The sequence below is a fragment of the Entelurus aequoreus genome, linkage group LG18 (genome assembly GCF_033978785.1).
Source record: "Entelurus aequoreus isolate RoL-2023_Sb linkage group LG18, RoL_Eaeq_v1.1, whole genome shotgun sequence".
Taxonomy (NCBI): domain Eukaryota; kingdom Metazoa; phylum Chordata; class Actinopteri; order Syngnathiformes; family Syngnathidae; genus Entelurus; species Entelurus aequoreus.
Window position 1 is genome coordinate 40,098,275 of NC_084748.1, and position 23,353 is coordinate 40,121,627.

The following is a 23,353-nucleotide window of genomic DNA, read 5'->3' on the forward strand; positions in this document are numbered from 1 at the left end:
TATTTCTGTTTACGTTTTCAAGTCACTTGTGTTTTTCTGTTAGTCTTGGTCTCTTTATAGTTCCTGTTTATGCAACTCTGAGTTTGGTTACCACAGCAACTGATTACTTTCACCTGCCGCTGGGGTTCCCGACACGCACCTGTTTATCATCACTGTCATTATTATATATAGCCTGCCTTTACATTCAATCGGTCTTGCTTCGTAGTTTGTTTTCACACAACAGATGACGACTTTTGTTTCCTGCTCTGTTAACCTTCTAGCTCCCACGCTAAAGGCTCTGTTTAGTGTTTAGTACTGTTTACCTTCTAGCTCCCACGCTAGCTCCTTTTGTTTCTGCCTTAAGTGCTATGTGCACTTTTTTGTTTGTTCAGTATTATTTATTTCTTAAATAAATCATTCTTTACCTGCAAGCTGTGTCCTGAGAGAACGACATTTCGCATCACTATGCGCCCAGGTCGTCACAGATTCTTTAGTATCGCGGTACTATACTAATACCGATATACCGTACAACCCTAGTCCATATATAAACAATACTAAAGTGATTAGATCGATATTTTTCTTATTCTTATTACTACAAAATCTTTCTTCGGTGGTTGTTATTGTTTACAAACTGAGGGAGTCAGTCTCTGGATATAAGAAGGCTTTGAGGGCAAAACCCAAAGGATTTAAATGTGAGACAGTTTTTGAGTTTGTTTAGTTTTTGTGCACGAACCACTTTATTTGATTAGAAAAGTGTATGTAGTATTCAATATCAGAAATTTAATACCAAGTATTGGACGCTCATCTTGTATTTGACTTTGTTTATAGGGTGAGGCGCAATAAGTGTTCAACTTCAGCCTAAACCCTTTCGGTCTGCAACATTTTTAATTTATGAATGTACAACTGTTTGTTTATGTAAAACTGTTTGTTTATTTTGTTGACCATTGACTGAAGAAATAATAATAAACTAACTAATTAAGTAAACTAAAGTATCAGATCAGGACTGGATATCGGATCAGATCTGAGGCCAATAATCTACATCAGGAAATAGTTAGTTCATACATTTTAGTTGTTTTATCCTTTTTGCTAAAAAACGTTGCATCGTGTCCTTTTATCTCTCCATATTACTGTCTTGATCAAAACCATTACGTACAGAGCATTTCCCATATCATCGATTTTCTCTCGAGTACCACTCAGGTTTACAAGATGACTGATGCAGAGCTTAAAGTAAGCCTGGTTGCCGTCCATGATCTATCAGTTCTATGTGGCTAATGGGGACCACCACAGACCAGGGATGACACTGATAATAAATAGCACACAAGCAATCAGAATACTGAACGCCGCATATCTTAAGAGCATTTATATGATACAGTTTGTCCCTAGATTGTGTGGGATTTACCTTATGACTCATCTGTGTGCCTGAGTAGGTCAGCTGGAGTACATCCATCTCTCGGCTCCCTTTGTGGCTGTACGGAATAAAGAAGTGAACCTGACAGCAGTTCTGTGGCCCGGCCAAGTGGGAACAGTAACCTATATCTGGTGGATTGAAAATAACACTGAGGTATTGTATATTTAATGCTGCACATTGGCATTTACTGTAAGTACATATTGAATTATAGAAGTGCTGCTTAATACTCCAATGACTATAACTTCTTTACTGGTGATGATGATGATGTTACGACTGGCGGTTACGCCGGAAGTAGAACCACCAAGTGCAAACATAGAAGGCATTAGGATTTGACAATATATGTATTATTTAGCAAAAGGCCACCGGGAATCTGACAAAGAAAATAAAGTACAAATAAGAAACCAGACTTATTGGGATAAATCCAACTCAGAGGTAACTTGACAAAAATACACTAATCGATGCAGACGAGGTAGAGGAGACATGCGCTGCGCAGTAGAAGGCAAAGAGAATAATCTATAGAGTGGAGAATGTCTCAGCACAAGGAAAACTGCACTTTCTGTGGGATTTTGCCCATCATAATGCACAATCCATCAGACCCACAAACGCTGGCTGAGTAACAACAATATGAACATTACACAAGGGTTAATAAACATGATAAACCATGTCAAATATTCTACCAAATCAGGAAATTTTAACAGTTTCGACCTTAAAAATAAGCTATTGGTGTTCTCCTTGAACCCCACATTATGGATAATTCTAAGTGCCCGTTTTTGTAAGATTGTTAAGGGATATATGTTGGTTTTATAATTATTTCCCTAAACTTCTGCACAATAAGTATAGTAAGGATAAATGAGTGAATAATACACTTGCTATAGGGAATTCTAGCTCTTGTCGTGCTTTTGCCAGCACTCCAATGCTTCTTGATCATTTCAAATGAACATATTTAATATGTACTTTCCAATTAAATTTTTCAGCAATTATTACGCCAAGGAATTTACTTTGCTCAATATTAATCCCTTCAATCATGATTTTTATTTGTGTATTTATCTTCTTATTTCCAAATATAATTATATTTGTTTTACTTAAATTTAGAGACAACTTGTTTCTTTTATATCATGTTTGCATTTTATTCATTTCTAAAGTGATTGTATCAATAAGTCTATTCAAGTTACTATCAGAAAACATTATATTTGTATCACCTGCAAATAAGACCGGCTTTGAGGATTTTGAGACATTACACAGGTCATTAATATATAAAATAAAAAACTTTGGACCTAAAACTGCTCACTGCGGAAGAAGTTACGGTAATGCTTAAAATGACCAAAATACTGTAAATAATACATGTTGTTATGAATTAGCCTGTTACTACATTACATATACTTACAGCATTTATATACAATATGTTTGGATGTTTTTTTAGGTTTTTATAGGCAAAATAGATGAATCCCCATTAGCTGCATTTTAAGCTGCTCTTACTAGCAGTTTTTCACTATTTAGACCGCACAGAAAAGGAAAAGACGCATATTCTTGTCTTGCATCAGCTTATTGATGATCCGTATTGCAATTGGCAGCATAAAACATTGATCAAAACACCCCGAGATGCCGCCGGAGAAAAGCAGTCCTTTGGAGGGAAAACGAGGCCCTTGTCCAGGTAATCTGTAAACTGTGCGAATTAAAAATTACTTTTCACAGCATCACCCCTGCAATGCGTGAACATTTGAAAAGGCATCAATAGTGCTTCACTAGGATGCCAAAAAAGTAAAACAGTTTTGAATAATTTAACTTAATTTCAATCGAACAACATGCATTTCAAGTTTTTACATATATAAGACAATTGTTGTCTTCCGGTGTATTTTGGGGGAATTCACTGTAAAATGTTTTGCACCACTATAACTAAAAACAGTTGCATCCAAAAACAAATTAAATCTCCTGATTAAATATTTAATTGAAACAATAATCAATAGATAGAAATACTTGTTTGGTGCACCCCTAGTTTTAATATATATATATATATATATATATATATATATATATATATATATATATATATATATATATATATATATATATATATATATATATATATATATATATATATATATATATATATATATATATGTTTCAGCACCAACAGGTATGCCAGATTTTATGGAGGTTAATTTGTGTCTTTATTAAATTTTTTTGACACTAAATGTATGTAGCTATTTTTTTTTTTGCGTTTGAATTTTATGAACTGAATTTGTTTATTATGTAGCAGGTAGCCCAGTTAACTGCCATTTTTTTTTATGCTGATTTGCAAGACCGGTGTCACGTGACTTCAAACTTCACACCTCATTGGCTGGTTCTGAGACAGGATAGATTGCTTTCGTCTTAATTTACCGGAAGTGAGTCTTGCTTTTTTAAAGCAGCACATTTTTCGACACTGAATTTTTCAGCACTGATTCTTTTTTACACTGAATTTTAAAACACTGAATTGTTTTCAATTCAATTGTCAGCATAGTTTCATGTAAATAAAAATTCAGTTCACAAAATGTAAATGCACAAAATTCAGTTACCGTATTTTTGGGACTATAAGGCGCACTTAAAATCCTTTAATTTTCTCAAAAATCGACAGTGCGCCTTATAACCCGGTGCGCTTAATGTACGGCATAATTCTTGTTGTGCTTACCGACATCGAAGCAATTTTATTTGGTACATGGTGTAATAAGTGTGATCAGTAGATGGCAGTCATACATAAGAGATACGTGTAAACTGCAAGATGACGCCAGTAAACAACACCAAAACTTTAAATGTGTCATGATCCGTGGTCCGGATCATGTTTTGTTTAGTTATGTTAGTTTTGGACTTCTTTAGTTCCGTCTGCACTTCCTTGTTTGTTTTTGTCACCATGGCGACTCATTAGTTTCACCTGTCATTTGTTGTTTGGATCACACCTGTTTGTAATCACTGACTCTATTTAAGCCTGCTTTTGCCGGCCACTCGGGGTGGCTTCATTGTTTGCTTCTCGCAAATGTCACGTAAGTTTTTGAGTTATGATTCCTGTGCTAAGTGATTCTTTAGCCTCGAGTGTATCTGCGCATCCCTTTTGTTTTGTTTTTGTCTGTTTATGTCCATCTATGATTTATGATAAATAAATCATTTCCTACCTCACGCCTTGGTCCAGAGCCGTCAGTGTTGCATTGGGAGAACGAACCGCGCGGCAAGCGTAAGCCCCCACGTGACAGAATGAAGCCACCCGTCTGTTCTTTCGCAACTGGCCACGAGGAGATGGAGACACGCTGGCGAAAACAGAAGCCAGCCAGAAAGGCTTTGTTTCGCTATCAGGATGCGTCATGCCCCCAAACTCCTCCTCCGGACAGCAAGACTCCACGTAATCCACCCACGGAACTTTAGTTATTAGAGGGTTCCGGTCGGACGGTTTTTCACGGGACACATTTCCGGCGTTGTTGTTGGATTATTGAGCCACGGATGAGGAGATGCTGCTCCGTTATTGATTTAAGTAAAGTCTGAATGTCATTAAAACAGTTAGCTCCATCTTTTGACACTTCTTCCACCCCCGCCCTTGCACGCTACACCGCTACAACAAAGATGGCGGGGAGAAGACGCTGCCGAAGGTGAACCACGTAAATAAGACCGCCCACAAAACGGCGCATCCTGAAGAGACGCTCAGAAAGCTACTTGAAGATGATCTGTAAAACATAATCTATGCAACACTTTCACCAAAGAACCACCATTACATGTTATGTAGACCACAAGATAGGGTTTTAAATTCAGAAAAATAATCATACTATGACCCTGTGAACGTCTCTCTATGTGGGTAGGGTTCTCCTGAGGCCAATGGATCTTCTCGAGCCCGGGTAGCAAGTTTGAACAAGACTTTTATTTTCATATGTGTGCTTGTGGTCGGTTGTTCTTTCTGTCGTCGGGTGTGCGCGTTCTGCTCTCATCCGCCCTTCCCGCTCATGGCCGCGGCCCCTGCTGATAAAGGCGACAGGTGATTGGATAATTAGCCCCAGCTGGGCAATCTACTCACCTGTCAGCTGGGCTTCGAAGCCGGGCCATACACACTCCATTCCCGCAGGAGGCGCGCCGACCACGCCCCCCTCCACAGACCCCTTTAATGCGCCTTATAATCTGGTGCGCCTTTTGTATGAAAATTTATAGGGCGCCTTTATATATTTTTATTTTGTATATTTATATTTTTTATTTATAGGGCGCATTTTATACCGGTGCGCCCTATGGTCCGAAAAATACGGTACATATATGCAGTGTCCAAAAAAAGCTTTTATAATAAAGGCACAAATTAACCTCCACATACAGAGCTCTTTCTTTTGCCAATAAACCCCAACAGTATTCATATCTCATAGCTCTTAGAAGAACACACATAAATGTGACTGATGGTCAGGAAATAGTTGCTGGTGTCACACAGACATTTTTTAGAGTCTGTGCGTGTGTTTGTTTGTGCCAGCCGGCTTACACCTATGCTGCAGGGTGAGATGTTAACCAGCCGTTGATAAGGTTCTCTCACAGGAGCCCTGATGTTCTGACACTCCCTATTTCATCACACTCAACCCTTATCCTTTTCTCTCCCCGACTTTCTTTCCCCCAGCAGCCCATAATCACCCTGGAGGGAAGTGTGACATACACATTTCCCCAGGAAGGCATCAGTACCGTCACTGTGCAGGTGTCTGTGGGGAATACTATCCTGCAGGACCGAAAGACTATTTTTGTCCATGGTAAGGATTCTGTTTTGAGATTCTGTCATTGTAGCAAGCATGTCACCTCGGGCTGCAGAATAAAAGGGTTTCAATTTTAAGCGTTACAGCACATTGGGAATATATGCAAGTTGGCATGATACATTGACAGTTTAGGTCTAAACAGGGTCAGCAAAAAATCTGCTGAAATTATTTGCCATACTGTGGTTTATCAGGTCTTTTACTCTAGGCTGGTATGTTTGGTCATTTTATTCTTGGCCCTGATGGAAGTATTATTGTAGCAAAATTATTTGAAAACGTGTATCTAAATCTACAAATGTATCGGTCTGTATACCAGTGGTGTGCCGTCAGGGCCAGCAAGGCCTTCTCTGCTGGCCTAACATAACCAGAAATCATGATCATAATTAAAGATACAATTATTTTTTTGTTTACTTTCCGTAAATATCTAAAAGTATTCATATTCTCTTCATGTCATATTATGCTCCGTCCAGTGCTGTTGTTTTTAGTTTTAGTTTGTATCCAATCAGAATTCAGCTAGCTTTTGTTGCCATGCTGTACCAAATCTGCCAGAGGCCTTCAGAATCAACAATGCGGGCGTCCGTGCACTGTTAGTGAACGGGCACATACAGTTGATAGATAATTGCAATAACCAATCAGATCAAGAGTTGTCAGTAAGGCCTTCTAGCTGGCCTTAAGTTGAACGTGACATTTACACGTCCTGTGATTGGATACTCATCGGGACCGTTAGCGGATGAATTTCCATCCATCTTCTTCCGCTTATCCGAGGTCGGGTCGCGGGGGCAGCAGCCTAAGCAGGGAAGCCCAGACTTTCCTCTCCGCAGCCACTTCGTCCAGCTCTTCCCGGGGGATCCCGAGGCGTTTCCAGGCCAGCCGGGAGACATAGTCTTCCCAACGGTCTTCCTCGTGGCCTCCTACCGGTCGGACGTGCCCTAAACACCTCCCGAGGGAGGCGTTCAGGTGGTATCCTGACCAGATGCCTGAACCACCTCATCTGGCTCCTCTCGTTGTGGAGAAGCAGCGGCTTTACTTTGAGCGCCCCCTGGATGGCAGAGCTTCTCACCCTATCTTTAAGGGAGAGCCCTGCCACCCAGCGGAGGAAACTCATTTCGGCCGCTTGTACCCGTGATCTTGTCCTTTCAGTCATAACCCAAAGCTCATGACCATAGGTGAGGATGGAACGTAGATTGACCGGTAAATTAAGAGTTTTGCCTTCCGGCTCAGCTCCTTCTTCACCACAACAGATCTCACGATCCACTCTACACTCACTCGTGAACAAGACTCCGAGGTACTTGAACTCCTCCACTTGGGGCAAGATCTCCTCCCCAACCCGGAGATGGCACTCCACCCTTTTACGGGCGAGAACCATGGACTCGGACTTGGAGGTGCTGATTCCCATCCCAGTCGCTTCACACTCGGCTGCGAACCGATCCAGTGAGAGCTGAAGATCCTGGCCAGATGTAGCCATCAGGACCACATAATCTGTAAAAAGCAGAGATCTAATCCTGCAGCTACCAAACCGGATCCCCTCAACGCCCTGACTGCGCCTAGAAATTCTGTCCATAAAAGTTATGAACAGAATCAGTGACAAAGGGCAGCCTTGGCGGAGTCCAACCCTCACTGGAAACGTGTCCGACTTCGTACCCAAGCAGACTGCAATAAAAGGCCTTAACCACTATCGGCCTGTGGCCTTAACCTCCATAATTAGGAAGTGCCTAAAGAAACTTGTGCTTAAACACATCAAGGCTGCTCTTCCACCCACTCTGGACTCTCATCAGTACGCTTACAGATCCAACAGGTGATGATGCTATCTCCATCGCCCTCCACACTGTACTGCTCCACCTGGAAAAAAACAGAAACATATGCAAGGTTGCTGTTTGTGGATCACAGCTCTACTTTTAATGCCATCATCCCAAGCAGACTGTTTAAGAAAATGTCTGACCTAGATCTCCACCATAACATATGCATATGGATACAGGACTTTTTAACCAACCGACCACAGTCAGTCAGGAAGGGCCCTCTGAGGACAGGAGCCCCACAGGACTGTGTCCTCAGCCCTTTTCTTTACTCACTGTACACACAGGACTGCACGCCGACCTATATCACTAACGCCATCATTAAATTTGCCGATGATACAATAGTGGTGGGCCTGTTCAGCGGGGGGGAGACGAGACGGCGTACAGGCTGGCAGAATGGTGTACAGTTAACTTGACCCTAAACACCAGGAAGACGGGGACAAATACACTTCAGGAGACAAAAAAATGACCACCAGCCCCTGGAGAGGGTGTCAACATTTACATTTCTGGGCATAAATATTTCTTGGGGGAAGAACACAAACTGCCTGGTTAAGAAGGCACAGCAGTGATTGTGTTTCCTCAGGGTTCTCAGGAGTTACAACCTATCACATCTGCTGCTGTCCTTCTACCAATCTTCGGTCCAATCTTCTGACATCCTGGTCTGGTATGGAAGCAGCACTTAAGTAGACACAAATGCCCTGCAAAGGGTGATAAAAGCTACTGGGAAAATAACAAACATAACCCTGCCAACCCTTATTTTCACCTCCCGTTGTCTCCAAAAAACAGACACTATTCTGAAAGACACAACTCACCCTGCTAACCACCCGTTCAACCTTCTTCCGTCAGAGAGGCGCTACTGCGGATTTAAAACACGCACCACCAGACTGTTAAACAGTTTTTGGTAACACTTTAGTGTGGGGAACACATATTCACCATTAATTAGTAGCTTATTAACATGCAATTTAGTAACATATTGGCTCTTAATTAGTCATTATTAAGTACTTATTAATGCCTTATTCTGCATGGCCTTATTATACAACCAGTAAGCCATTAACTAAGAGCCTTCTCTCAATAACCTCAGAATTATTGCTTATTAGTAACCCTAACTCTAACCCTTATATGTTCCCCTAGTGTCCAAATAACTCTAAATTAAGTATTTCTTACTTCCCCATACTAAAGTGTTACCCAGTTTTTATTGTCAAGCCATCAACAAACTAATTAATGCACTAAAAATGTCCCTGTGAAATACAATTTTACTATCCTTTTAACTAGAGATGTCTGCCGATATTATCGGCCGATAAATGCGTTAAAATGTAATATCGGAAATTATCGGTTAAAAAAAAAATTATTTATTTTTTATTTTTTTATTAAATTCACATAAAAAACACAAGATACACTTACAATTAGTGCACCAACCCAAAAAACCTTCCTCCCCCATTTACACTCATTCACACACATTCACACAAAAGGGTTGTTTCTTTCTGTTATTAATATTCTGGTTCCTACATTATATATCAATATATATCAATACAGTCTGCAAGGGATACGGGGGTAAGCACACATGATTGTGCGTGCTGCTGGTCCACTAATAGTACTAACCTTTAACAGTTAATTTTACAAATTGTTATTAATTACTAGTTTCAATGTAACTGTTTTTATATTGTTTTACTTTCTTTTTTATTCAAGAAAATGTTTTTAATTTATTTATCTTATTTTATTTTTTTAATTTTTTTTTTGAAGTACCTTATCTTCACCATACCTGGTTGTTCAAATTAGGCATAATAATGTGTTAATTCCACGACTGTATATATCGGTTGATATCGGTATCGGTAATTAAAGAGTTGGACAATATCGGAATATCTGATATCGGTAAAAAGCCATTATCGGACATCCCTAATTTTAACACATTGTTGTCTATTATTTTAATACATTTTACTCTCATCCTAATATGTGTGCGTGCTTCATGTGTGTTTCACTTTGTGCTTTAAACTGAGTCTTGTTGTATGTTATTTATAATGACAATAAAAGGAATCTATTTCCTTTTGTTAATATTCAGCCCATGGCAGTGCTGGACATCTAGTCCAGTTTTTTTTAACCTTTTCTGAGTCAAGGCACATTTTTTTCATTGAAAAAATCCCGAGGCACACCACCAGCAGAAAACATAATAAATTAAACTCAGCAGCCGATATTGACAATAAAAAGTCGTTCTCGCAATTGTTGGATATGAATTCAAACCATAACCAAGCATGCATCACTATAGCTCTTGTCTCAAAGTAGGTGTACTGTCACGACCTGTCACATCACGCCATAACTTCTTTAGAATATTTTCCTGTGTGTAGTGTTTTAGTTCTTGTCTTGCCAGCAGAGAAGGCCTTGCTGGCCTTGACGGCACACCACTGTAAACTTGTAACCAGTCATTCAAATAACAAAGATTGGATTACCAAGGACATGAAAGCATGGTTCAGTTCAGTTCAGTTTCAGTTTATTTTGAACATTCATACGATACAATGTGATGCATCACACAATTCCAGTTGTTTCATTACAGCACGTCGGAAAAGGCGTAGGAAGAAGCAGAGCTTATTTAATCCTACCCCTTTTCATACCATAGCAATATTATCCAATGTCTTTGTTCTCTGTAACAGAACAGTGAACAAATAAATAATATACCATAGTAAGCAAACAAATATTAAATACATAAATAATCTTTGTCTCAATAAAAAAAAAGGGTTCAAGATGTTCATCATAATTCTTGTTCTGTGTACTTTGTGAACACTTGTAGTCTCTTAAAGGCCTACTGAAATGAAATGTTCTTATTTAAACGGGGATAGCTGGTCCATTTTTTTGCTGAAAGGATTTAGTAGAGAACATCGACGATAAAGTTTGCAACTTTTGGTCGCTGATAAAAAAGCCTTGCCTGTACCGGAAGTAGCGTGACTTCACAGGTTGTGGAGCGCCTCACATCTGCACATTGTTTACAATCATGGCCACCGCAAGAGCGTTTCGGACCGAGAAAGCGACGATTGCCCCATTAATTTGAGCGAGGATGAAAGATTTGTGGATGAGGAAAGTGAGAGTGAAGGATTAGAGGGCAGTGGAAGCGATTCAGATAGGGAAGATGCTGTGAGAGGTGGGTGGGACCTGATATTCAGCTGGGAATGACTAAAACATGAAATAAACACAAGTCTATTAGTCACAACACAACCAGGCTTATATTTAATATGCCACAAATTAATCCGCATAACAAACACCTTCCCTCTCCCGTCCATATAACCCGCCAATACAAATCAAACACCTGCACAACACACTCAATGCCACAGCCCAAAGTACCGTTCACCTCCGTAAAGTTCATACAGCACATACAGTATATGTCCCCAAAGTTACGTACGTGACATGCACATAGCGGCACGCACGTACGGGCAAGCGATCAAATATTTGGAAGCCAAAGCTGCGTACTCACGGTAGCACGTCTGCTATCCAACTCAAAGTCCTCCTGGTTGTGTTGCTGCAGCCGACCGCTAATACACCGATCCCACCTACAGCTTTCTTCTTTGCTGTCTTCATTGTTCATTAAACAAATTGCAAAAGATTCACCAAAACAGATGTCCAGAATACTGTGGAATTTTGCAATGAAAACAGACGACTTAATAGCTGGCCACAATGGTGTCCCAATATGTCCGCACAATCCGTGACGTCACGCGCAAACGTCATCATACCGAGACGTTTTCAGCAGAATATTTTGCGGGAAATTTAAAATTGCATTTTACTAATCTAACCCGGCCGTATTGGCATGTGTTGCAATGTTAAGATTTCATTATTGATATATAAACTATCAGACTGTGTGGTCGGTAGTAGTGAAGGTTTCAGTAAGCCTTTAAACTGAATCATATTGGTGCTTTGTTTGATTTATTTGGTTAATCCATTACATAATTTAATTCCACTTACAGATATGCAAAGGTTTTAAGTGTTGTACGAGCATACAAATGTTTGAAATTAGATTTTCCTCTAAGGTTATTGTGGAAGTTGCTTCCTAGCGGTCCGCCTGACAGACACTTCACAGGATCCAAGCTTGCAGGTTTCTTAACAAAGTTTTAATGCTCATATGTTTTATCAACAACCTTTTCAGTCTCACCAATCCTCCTCCTCCCTCTGCTCCCGGCCACTTACTGTTGAAGACAACAGATGATTAGATTAACACGTACCACCTGTGAAATATAATTACCTGCCAGCTGTGTCTCGCCGTCAGCACATGCCCCGCCCCTGCCCGATGGTGCTCGTCCTTAGTACCATGGACAGCGGCGGTGACTTTTCCTCCTGCAAGCAGTGCTGACTACACCTCCCCCCACAGTTATATGTCTCCTCTTGTCTTGAGAAAAATTGTTGTACATTCCTGGGTAGCAGGTTGTAGTTTGCTTTGTACATCATTTTAGCTGTTTGCAAATGCACCAAATCGTTGAATTTCAATAATTGTAATTCTATAAATAAAGGGTTTGTATTTTCTTTATATCCAACATTATGTATTATTCTAATTTATCTTTTTTGCAACACCGTTACAGTGGTTAGTCCGGGGGTCGGCAACCCGCGGCTCTAGAGCCGCATGCGGCTCTTTAGCGCCGCCCTAGTGGCTCTCTGGAGATTTTTCAAAAATGTATGAAGAATGGAAAAAGATGAGGGGAAAAAAATCTATTTTTTGTTTTAGTATGGTTTCTGTAGGAGGACAAACATGACACAAACCTCCATAATTGTTATAAATCACACTGTTTATATTAAACATGCTTCACTGATTCGAGTATTTGGCGAGCGCCGTTTTTTCCTACTAATTTTGGCGGTCCTTGAACTCACCGTATAGTATGTTTACATGTAGACCTTTCTCCGACTTTCTAGGACGTGTTTTATGCCACTTCTTTTTCTGTCTCATTTTGTCCACCAAACTTTAAACGTTGTGCGTGAATGCACAAAGGTGAGTTTTGTTGATGTTATTGACTTGTGTGGAGTGCTAATCAGACATATTTGGTCACTGCATGACTGCAAGCTAATCGATGCTAACATGCTATTTAGGCTAGCGATATGTACATATTGCATCATTATGCCTCATTTGTAGCTATATTTGAGCTCATTTAGCTTACTTTAAGTCATCTTAATTCAATTTATATCTCATGATACATGTAATATGGCTTTTAATTTTTTGTGGCTCCTGACAGATTTGTTTTTGTATTTTTGGTCCATTATGGCTCTTTCAACATTTTGGGTTGCCGACCCCTGTTCTAGGACGTGTTTTATGCCACTTCTTTTTCTGTCTCATTTTGTCCACCAAACTTTAAACGTGCGTGAATGCACAAAGGTGAGTTTTGTTGATGTTATTGACTTGTGTGGAGTGCTAATCAGACATATTTGGTCACTGCATGACTGCAAGCTAATCGATGCTAACATGCTATTTAGGCTAGCGATATGTACATATTGCATCATTATGCCTCATTTGTAGCTATATTTGAGCTCATTTACTTTCCTTTAAGTCCTCTTAATTAAATTTATATCTCATGATACATGTAATATGGCTTTTAATTTTTTGCGGCTCCTGACAGATTTGTTTTTGTATTTTTGGTCCATTATGGCTCTTTCAACATTTTGGGTTGCCGACCCCTGGGTTAGTCCAAGAAAAAAAGGCTTTTCTAAAGGTGTCATGTCAAGGTGCAGGAGCTACGGAATAAATTTAGTAAGAAGGCTGGTCTTGCTAAAATGAAGTAAAAGGACAGGGTGGAGAATAAATTAACGTGAGTAAATGTAAAAGAGGCATGGCAGGGCGTAAACATCATGACAGCATGGCGTCCAAACCTACAACAGCTAGACTGCTTTTTTGCGTGTTTAAACAACAACATCCAGGACCCCCGTAACCCCCCCAGGTCCCCGGCAAGCTCTCACCATTAATGAGCTGCTGCGAACCTCCCTTCTGCACAGAGTAAACCCGCACAAAGCCGCTGGCCCTGACAGGCTCAGAGGATTGTACAACCCAGCGAGGTGGGGTGTTAACCAGGCTGTTTTAGCACCTCCAGGACGCAAGCGGCGTCCCTAACCAGTGGAATGAATCCATCATCATCATCCCAATCCCCCCAAAAAAGACACCACCTAAGGAGCTGAGGGACTCCAGGCCAGTGACTCTGACCTCAATCCTGTGCAAGTGTATGAAAAGAGCGGTGTGGACAATACTGTTAAGTGGCTCGCCAGACAAACTGGATCCATTCCAGTTGGCATACAAATCAAAGTGAGGCACCGAAGATGCATGTCTCATGCAACTCAATTCTACATACAAAGATTTTCCTTTCAGACTTTTCATCATGCTTTAAAACCAACACCCTGCTGCACCGTCTTTCTCATCGTCAGGTCCACCCTGCACTGAGTTTATGTATAGATAACGTTTTAGAAGCTAGACCACAGCATGTGTGCCGTGGGAGATTATCTAATTGCACCTATTTGGGTTAAAAATATTTTTTGCAAACCAGTAATTATAATCCGCAAATGATGTGTTGTTGTTGAGTGTCGGTGCACTGCAAAAACTGAAACCTAAATAAGATTAAATATCTCAAATAAGGGTGATATTTGCTTTTTTTTTTGTCTAATAAGATAATTATTCTTATTAAGCAGATTTTATGTTAGAGTCATTTACTTGTTTTAAGGGTTTCGGTCCTAAATGATCTCAGTAAGATATTACAGCTTGTTGCTGAGATTTTATGACCTATATTGCTTGAAACTAAAATATCAACTGTTGCAAAGCTGTGTCATCAACACTCACAAGTATAAAACTACTTTTTTAAAGTAATAATTTCTTATTTCAAGCATTATGAGACACAACTGTGTCTCATAATTAAAACAGATGGCAGCCAAATGGACTTTGCTGTTTTATTTTCAATGAAACAATAGAAAATACGTACTCATATAGTAGTACAGTTGGCACAGTACAGTAAAATGACAGTTAATATTTAAACATTTAACATTTGACATTTCAAACAATTTTGAACAGAAATAGTTCATGCACATTCAGATAAATTCCTCAAAATTACAATAAAAAAAAATTTGGCCGGGGGCCGGGCTGTATATATGTGCACTAATTGACTGAAAGAGCACGCACTTGGCGCGATGATGTCATGTTGTCGATGGAAAAGTGCATTTTTAGACTATATGATTTGCCTGAGTGGCTTGGAGACCCCGAGAGTAACAAGCGGTTGCCTTGTTGCCTTTCCATTAAGAACAATACATTTGTTTTTAGTATAAGTTTGCTGGTTTCAAGAAATGTAATGCAGAGCGCATATCATTATATCAAGATAATGGTACTAGCATTTACTTAATTTAAGAATATTTTTCAACATATTGAGCAAAAAGGTCTCTTTTTTTTCTACCAAGAAAAGTGCACTTGTTATTAGTGAGAATATACTTATTTTAAGGTATTTTTGGGTTCATTGAAGTTAGCTAATTTTACTTGTTTTGGAAAGTCTTGACAAGCCAAATGTTCTTGTTCTATTGGCAGATAATTTTGCTTAGTTCAAATAAAATACCCCAACTTTTTGTATATATTTTTTTTGTTTTTGAACACTGACTTTTTGCAATGTGCTGTCTAGAGCTCGGCAGAGTAACCGTGTAATACTTTTCCATATCAATAGGTGGCAGCCGGTAGCTAATTGCTTTGTAGATGTCGGGAACAGCGGGAGGCAGGGTGTAGGTAAAAAGGTATCTAATGCTTAAACCAAAAATAAACAAAAGGAGAGTGCCCCTAAGAAAAGGCGTTGAAGCTGAGGGAAGGCTATGCAGAACGGAACTAAAACTGAACTGGCTGCATAAGTAAACAAAAACAGAATGCTGGACGACAGCAAAGACTTACAGCGTGTGGAGCAAAGACGGCGTCCACAATGTACATCCGAACACGACACGACAATCAACAATGTCCCCACAAAGAAGGATAAAAACAACTGAAATAATTGTGATTGCTAAAACAAAGTAGATGCGGGAAATATCGCTCAAAGGAAGACATGGAAAATACCAAAAAAAGAGAAAAAGCCACCAAAATAGGAGCGTAAGACAAGAACTAAAACTCTACACACAGGAAAACACCAAAAAACTAAATATAAGTCACGGCGTGATGTGACAGGTGTTGACAGTACACCTACGTTGAGACAAGAGCTATATTGATGCATGCTTGGTTATGGTTTGAAGTCATATCCAACAATTGCGACAACAACTTTTTACTGTCAACCGAGTTTAGTTTTTTAATGATTTCTGCTGGTGGTGTGCCTCCGGATTTTTTCAACGTAAAAAATGTGCCTTGGCTCAAAAAAAGTTGAAAAACACTGTTTTAAAGGGTCTTAACAACAGGACTGCCTCAGGGCTGTGTTCTGCCTCCCATTTTTTTTCTCTGTCTACACCAGTGCTTCTCAATTATTTTCTGTTATGCCCCCCAAGAAGAAATAGCTAACCCGCCCACCCCACTTTTTTCCGCTACTGTACATACCAAATACGATCATTTGTACATACAATTGTTACAAGTACACTCTGCATAACATTGTATACTTCAGTTCAGTTCAGTTCGGTTTCAGTTTATTTCGAACATGCATACGATACAATGTAATACATCAACATATTTCCAATTGTTTCATTACAGCACATCCGAAAAGGAGTAGGAAGAAGCTGATCTTATTTAATCCTACCCCTTTTCATACCGTAGCTATTTTATCCCATTTCCTTGTTCTCTTTAACATTAAATAAAACAAAAACAAATGTGTGGAGGGGGGGCGTGGCCTGCGTGCCTGCCGGGAACGGGGTGTTGCCAGGACCGGCCTCGAAGACAGCGAAAGGTGCGTAGATGGCCCAGGTGGGCCTTGTTATTTAATTGCCTGTCGCCTTTATTAGCAGCAGCCGTGATGAGACGAGTAGTTGGAGTTGGAGGTGCTGCTGGGCAGACGCAGAAAAGACTTGTTGCTGGGTAGCAAAAGGCTCGCACCTTGAGAACAAAATAAAACAGTGTTATACCCTGAATTCCTGGCACTGTGTGGTGATCTGAAGAACCCACTAGAGGGCAACATCTACAAAATGTATATCAACACAACAAAGAATAACTTTATTAACACTGTGTTTAATCTGTAGCAGGAAATATTGAAAGTGTATCAATTTACCTAAAATAAGATAAAAAAACTAAATAAACAAACAAATGTTATAAATAATGCTTTGTTTCCCCACAGAGTATTTCCAATCTCATTTGTTGGCATTTTCTTCAAACATGGACGACCACAACCCTGATGTTCCAGAATGGAGGCTGGATGTGAGCCGAGTCATCAAGTATTCTTTTATCCAGGTAAAGGTCTCAGATATTTTTCATGGAATATTTTTTCTTCTGGCTTGGGCGGACATTAGACTGCTTGTCTGGATATTTAGTCTGTAATTGCAGAGTGACTTCTCTGAGGCTTTGGATGCAAATCTGACTTTTGTGACGATAAATGATGTATGAGGGGTAAATGTAGTCCAAGTTCTGATTACAAGACCTTGCACAAACCTCGATGAGTTGAGGGTCACACATGCTGTAGTCATAGCAGTGTATTGCTCGGCTAAATGCCAAATGTGACATGCATCGCACGCCCCTAAGGAGCACTTGCAATCCAAACTATGAATATTGCATCATCCTTTTCTCAATAATACAGTACATTTTAATAGTATAGTAGGGGGTAAACATAAACACGTGGCATCATGTTGATCCTGCAAAATTCCAGAGGCCTAAAATATACAGATAATAATTATTTTTGCAGAGCATGTCACTGCATCATTATTCATCATTAGCGTCAGTTTTTATGACACCTACACATGAAAGGTAGAATACGCACACAAAAGTCCCGAAACACAAATATGCAACATGCTCTCCAGCAAAGCTTTTTATAGATGAGACAAAAATGAGTGAAAGCTCTGAGTGCAAAGCATCCAGGGAAAATTTGCTGTTTGGCTACAGCAGGCGTACCCAAATGTTTTGCCTCCGGGGGCCACATTGGGTTAAAAGAAAAGAAAAAAAAACTTAGACTTCCTTTTTTATTGTCATTCAAATTTGAACTTTACAGTACAGAGAAGAACAAAATTGTGTTACGTAAACTCATGGTAGTGCAGGATAAACAAACAATAAGGTATATAAATAAATAAATATATATAAATAATATATAAATATATATATAAACTAAATAAATATATATAAATAAATAAATAAATAGATTACTGTACAGATAAATATATTGCACTTTTCCACATGCGTCCACGTTTATGGATGTATGTTATATTGTCTTTTTTATTCCAATGAGTTAATCCATTTTGGGGGGAGTTGAGGGGATAATTTAATTATGATGCGTTCAAGTGTCTTACGGCCTGAGGGAAGAAGCTGTTACAGAACCTGGAGGTTCTGCTTCGGAGGCTGCGGAACCTCTTTCTAGAGTCCAGCAGTGTAAACAGTCCTTGGTGGGGGTGGGAGGAGTCTTTGCAGATTTTCTGAGCCCTGGTCAGGCAGCGGCTTTTTGCAATCTCCTGGATAGGAGAAAGAGGAGTCCTGATGATATTTTCCGCCGTCCTCACCACTCTCTGCAGAGACTTCCAGTCTGAGGCACTGCAGGCTCTAGTCCAGACAGATGCAGTTGGTCAGCAGGCTCTCTATAGTGCCTCTGTAGAATGTGGTGAAAATGGGGGGAGGGAGCTGTGCTCTTTTCATCCCACGCAAAAAGTGCATGCGCTGCTGAGCTCTTTTTACAGGAGCTCCGGTGTGTAGGGACCAGGTTATATTGTCAGTTATCTGCACCCCCAGGAACTTGGTGCTGCTTACCATCTCCACCGCTGTGCCGTTGATGTAGAGTGGAGCGTGGCTGGACTGGTGCTTCCTGAAGTCAACGATGATCTCCTTGGTCTTGTTGACAATCAGGACCAGGTTGTTGGTTCTGCACCAGTCAACCAGATGTTTCACCTCCTCCCTGTAGTCCATGTCATTGTTGTCACGGATGAGGCCCACTACTGTCGTGTCGTCCGCATACTTCACGATGTGGTTAGTAGTGGACCTGGCGCAGCAGTCATGGGTCATCAACGTGAACAGCAGCGGACTCATGACGCAGCCCTGGGGGGAGCCGGTGCTCAGGGAGATGGCACTGGAGGTGTTGTTGCCCACTCTCACAGACTGGGGTCTGTCTGTGAGGAAGTCAAGCAGCCAGTTGCATAGGGGCGTACTGAATCCAAGGGGGGCCAGTTTGCGCACCAAGTGCTGCGGGATGATGGTGTTGAATGCTGAGCTGAAGTCCAGAAACAACATCCGCACGTGTGTGTCCTTCCCTTCCAGATGTTCTAAGCTCAGGTGGAGTGCAGAGGAGATGGCGTCCTCTGTGGAGCGGTTAGGGCGATAAGCAAACTGGTATGGGTCGAATGTGGGGGGGAAGTCTGGAGACAATATATTCCTTTACCAGCCTTTCGAAGCACTTCATTATGATGGGGGTGAGTGCAACGGGGCGGTAATCATTGAGGGAGGATATTGTGGGTTTTTTAGGCACTGGAATGATTGTGGCCGTCTTAAAACATGATGGTACCACAGCCTGGGTCAGCGAGATGTTGAAGATGTCTGTGAGAACCCCAGCCAGCTGGTCTGCACATCCCTTAAGCACCTTGGGTATCTGGTTTGGTGGCTGCAGGATTAGGTCTCTGCTTTTTGCAGATGATGTGGTCCTGACGGCTTCATCTGGCCAAGATCTTCAGCTCTCACTGGATCGTTTCGCAGCCGAGTGTGAAGCGACTGGGATGGGAATCAGCACCTCCAAGTCCGAGTCCATGGTTCTCGCCCGTAAAAGGGTGGAGTGCCATCTCCGGGTTGGGGAGGAGATCTTGCCTCAGGTGGAGGAGTTCAAGTACCTCAGAGTCTTGTTCACGAGTGAGGGAAGAGTGGATCGTGAGATCGACAGGCGGTTCGGTGCGGCGTCTTCAGTAATGCGGACGCTGTATCGATCCGTTGTGGTGAAGAAGGAGCTGAGCCGGAAGGCAAAGCTCTCAATTTACCGGTCGATCTACGTTCCCATCCTCACCTATGGTCATGAGCTTTGGGTTATGGCCGAAAGGACAAGATCACGGGTACAAGCGGCAGAAATGAGCTTCCTTCGCCGGGTGGCGGGGCTCTCCCTTAGAGATAGGGTGAGAAGCTCTATCATTCGGGAGGAGGTCAAAGGAAAGCCGCTGCTCCTCCACATCGAGAGGAGCCAGATGAGGTGGTTCGGGCATCTGGTCAGGATGCCACCCGAACGCCTCCCTTGGGAGGCGTTCGGGTGGCCACGGGGCCACGGGGAAGACCCAGGACACGTTGGGAAGACTATCTCTCCCGGCTGGCCTGGGAACGCCTCGGGATCTACCGAGAGGAGCTGGACGAAGTGACTGGGGAGAGGGAAGTCTGGGCTTCCCTACTTAGGTTGCTTCCCCCACGACCCGACCTCGGATAAGCGAAGAATGGATGGATGGAAAAGTGTGTGATTGATTTGAGAAACTGACTTGACATGTTGACATCCTTCCAACCATATTTCCTTTCTGTGAAGCTTTTATGTCATCGTACTTACTAAAGCAGTCACAGTAACAATCTACACGTTATGTTATCACTGCACCTTAACCGTAATCTGAACACGAAGGTGAAGCAGCACCCACCTCTTTCGACGCGCCCAGCAGGCATTTGCTGCAGGGACGTCGCCTCGTCTCACGGCGAAAAGGAGTCCTTTTTTGTCGCGAGAACATTTTGCCATGGCTTTGATATTTCCGTAAGGTTGACTTTCTTTTGTCCATTTCTGCTCGCTTGTGTCGTATCATGAGCGAGTGAACTATAGCCAAGTTGCCCCGCTACGACATGGCCTGAGTGTCAAAAAGGAAGTGTTAATCGGCCGATAAAAAAAATGGTGGCTGTAGTTTGGGGACCTCTGAGCTACAGAATAATTTTGATACCAAATAAAGTGGTGTCCCGATCAGCAAAATATAACATAAGCCCACATGGTTGGTCTTTTCTTGTATTTTAGTCAAGTTATTCACAAAAGGTATACATAGTAGGCTGTAGGCTATTAGATGCTAGCAGCTACACCACAGCTAAGCACACAAGCTAGACTAAGTAATACATGTCCTTAATTGAACAATTTTGCAGTTTAAAACACCACATTTGAAAATAAAAACAAGTATCGAATAATTATAGTTGCATATTACTTACACATACAGTCTCGAAGGCAGAAGCATATTAGAAAGTATGCAGTAACAAACGTGTCTGCATCATTCAATTTACAGTACTGCATCATGAGCTTAACTTAATTGATATACTGGTGAAATTTAAAGCATTTGAATGCTGTGCAAAAGTTCATCCATGTCAGCAATTCAACTTCAAATGTGAATATATGACATAGTTATTACATATAAAGTGAGATAGATTTGTTGAACCTTTTTTATTATTTTGATAATCATGGTTTACAGTTTTTTGAAAACCCAACATTTTCTGAGATTTTCAATTCCAGGTTTTCATAAACTGTAAGCTATGCTCATTAAAGTGATATCAAAAGAAGGCTTGGGTTATAAGCCTATGTCATATGAATTAAAACTAATTGCTGGAGCAGACACATTTTGCAAGATATTGAAACATTTTTAGTTTGAACTGTATAGCGCTGTCAAATGATTTAAAGAAAAACAATTGTGATTATTTAATTATGATCTGTTACTAATTATTCAATTTAATCTTTTTTTTTTTTTTTACCTAAAAATGCTGAGAAAACCCTGAACTTACATTATTATAAAAATTGGTATATAAACAAAATTTGTGGCTTTATAAATTATTTTATAGTTTTTAAAAGGCTTGAATTAATCTGAATTTGATTTACTCATTTAAAACATCAGATACATATAAAGTGTTGATTTAACATTAAAAAACAGAACACTTTTCCTCGAAAAGTACTACATGTTGAACTTGTTGCTTTTCCTCTGCTTCGTCTACTGTATGCTAAAAATAAGAAAACATTCAAACTTATACAAACCACAAATGATACGTTTTGAAGTTCATTATGAATATTTTACTTAATTTGTTCATATAATTCATCCTATCCCCTTTATTTAAAGCCACTAAAATCACTGGCCAAAATCTTGTGACAGTGAGACAGACCTCTTCTTCGCCATGGCTACATATTATCTTTGTGCCACATGGTGGCAGTGTTGTTGCTCAGTCAAGCACAAGAAGAGGGCGAGGAAACTTGCATGCATAAAGAAACAGTGACGTTAGAGAATAAACATTTGATTATCAACGATTCAAATACATAACTTTTGCTAAATTTGACGGTGATTAATTAATCACAATTAACCTGATAAGTTGACACTCCTAATGACTTATTGTGGCAACTAGGTGTCACCAAGAAACATTTACCTCTCCCTTCAACTTAAAAATAGCATACAGTCGTGGTCAAAAGTTTACATACACTTGTAAAGAACATAATGTCATATCTGTCTTGAGTTTGTAATTATTTCTACAACTCTTATTTTTTTGTGATAGAGTGATTGTAGCACATACTTGTTGGTCACAAAAAACATTCATGAAGTTTGGTTTATTTATGAATTTATTATGGGTCTGCTGAAAATGTGACCAAATGTGCTGGGTCAAAAGTATACATTCAGCAATGTTAATATTTGGTTACATGTCCCTTGGCAAGTTTCACTGCTATAAGGCGCTTTTGGTAGCCATCCACAAGCTTCTGGTTGAATTTTTGACCACTCCTCTTGACAACATTGGTGCAGTTTAGCTAAATTACCGTATTTTCCGCACCATAAGGCGCCCCGTGTTATTAGCCTCACGTTTAATGAACGGAATATTTCAAAACTTTGTTTACCTATTAGCCGCCCCGTGCTATTAGCCGCACCTACGCTACGCTAAAGGGAATGTCAACAAAACAGTCAGATAGGTCAGTCAAACTTTAATAATATATTACAAACCAGCGTTCTCACAACTCTGTTCACTCCCAAAATGTAATGTACAAATGTGCAATCACAAAAATAGTAACACTCAAAATAGTGCAGAGCAATAGCAACATCAATAACTCAACGTTGCTCATACGTTAGTGTCACACAACACACAAAATAAACATTTAAAGCTCACGTTCTGAAGTTATTACTCATCCACAAATCCCTCGAATTATTCTTCTTCGGTGTGCTTCACTTGTTTTTTGACACCATCGATGATGTGGACCTGCATGCAGTCGTAGATCAACAGGAACGGCGCTGCGTGAAAAAAGTCACCCGGTGTCTTCGCGTAAACGTCTATCAACCACTCGCTCATCTTTTCTTCATCCATCCATCCCTTCGAGTTAGCTTTTATGATGACGCCGGCTGGAAAGTTCTCTTTTGGCAAGGTCTTCCTTTTGAATATCACCGTGGGTGGAAGTTTCTGGCCG

At 40.5% G+C, this 23,353-nt stretch overlaps 1 protein-coding gene across 9 annotated transcripts in view; it reads left to right on the forward strand.

Annotated features, from left to right (window-relative positions):
• LOC133634127 (VPS10 domain-containing receptor SorCS1) overlaps positions 1-23,353 on the forward strand; it is a 499,576-nt gene that overhangs the window by 446,460 nt on the left and 29,763 nt on the right. For 5 of the 9 annotated variants that reach the window (XR_009821878.1, XR_009821879.1, XM_062027161.1 and 2 more), the window contains exons 20-22: positions 1,407-1,540; positions 5,997-6,123; positions 17,138-17,250. Coding sequence is in view for 7 of the 9 variants with exons in the window: in XM_062027161.1 (XP_061883145.1) it covers positions 1,407-1,540; positions 5,997-6,123; positions 17,138-17,250 (374 nt within the window). In the remaining 2 variants the exon portion in view is untranslated. Of the gene's footprint in view, positions 1-1,406; positions 1,541-5,996; positions 6,124-11,923; positions 11,989-12,039; positions 12,391-17,137; positions 17,251-23,353 lie in introns of those variants that run through there. The other 4 variants (XM_062027163.1, XM_062027160.1, XM_062027165.1 and 1 more) reach the window with 4 other exon arrangements.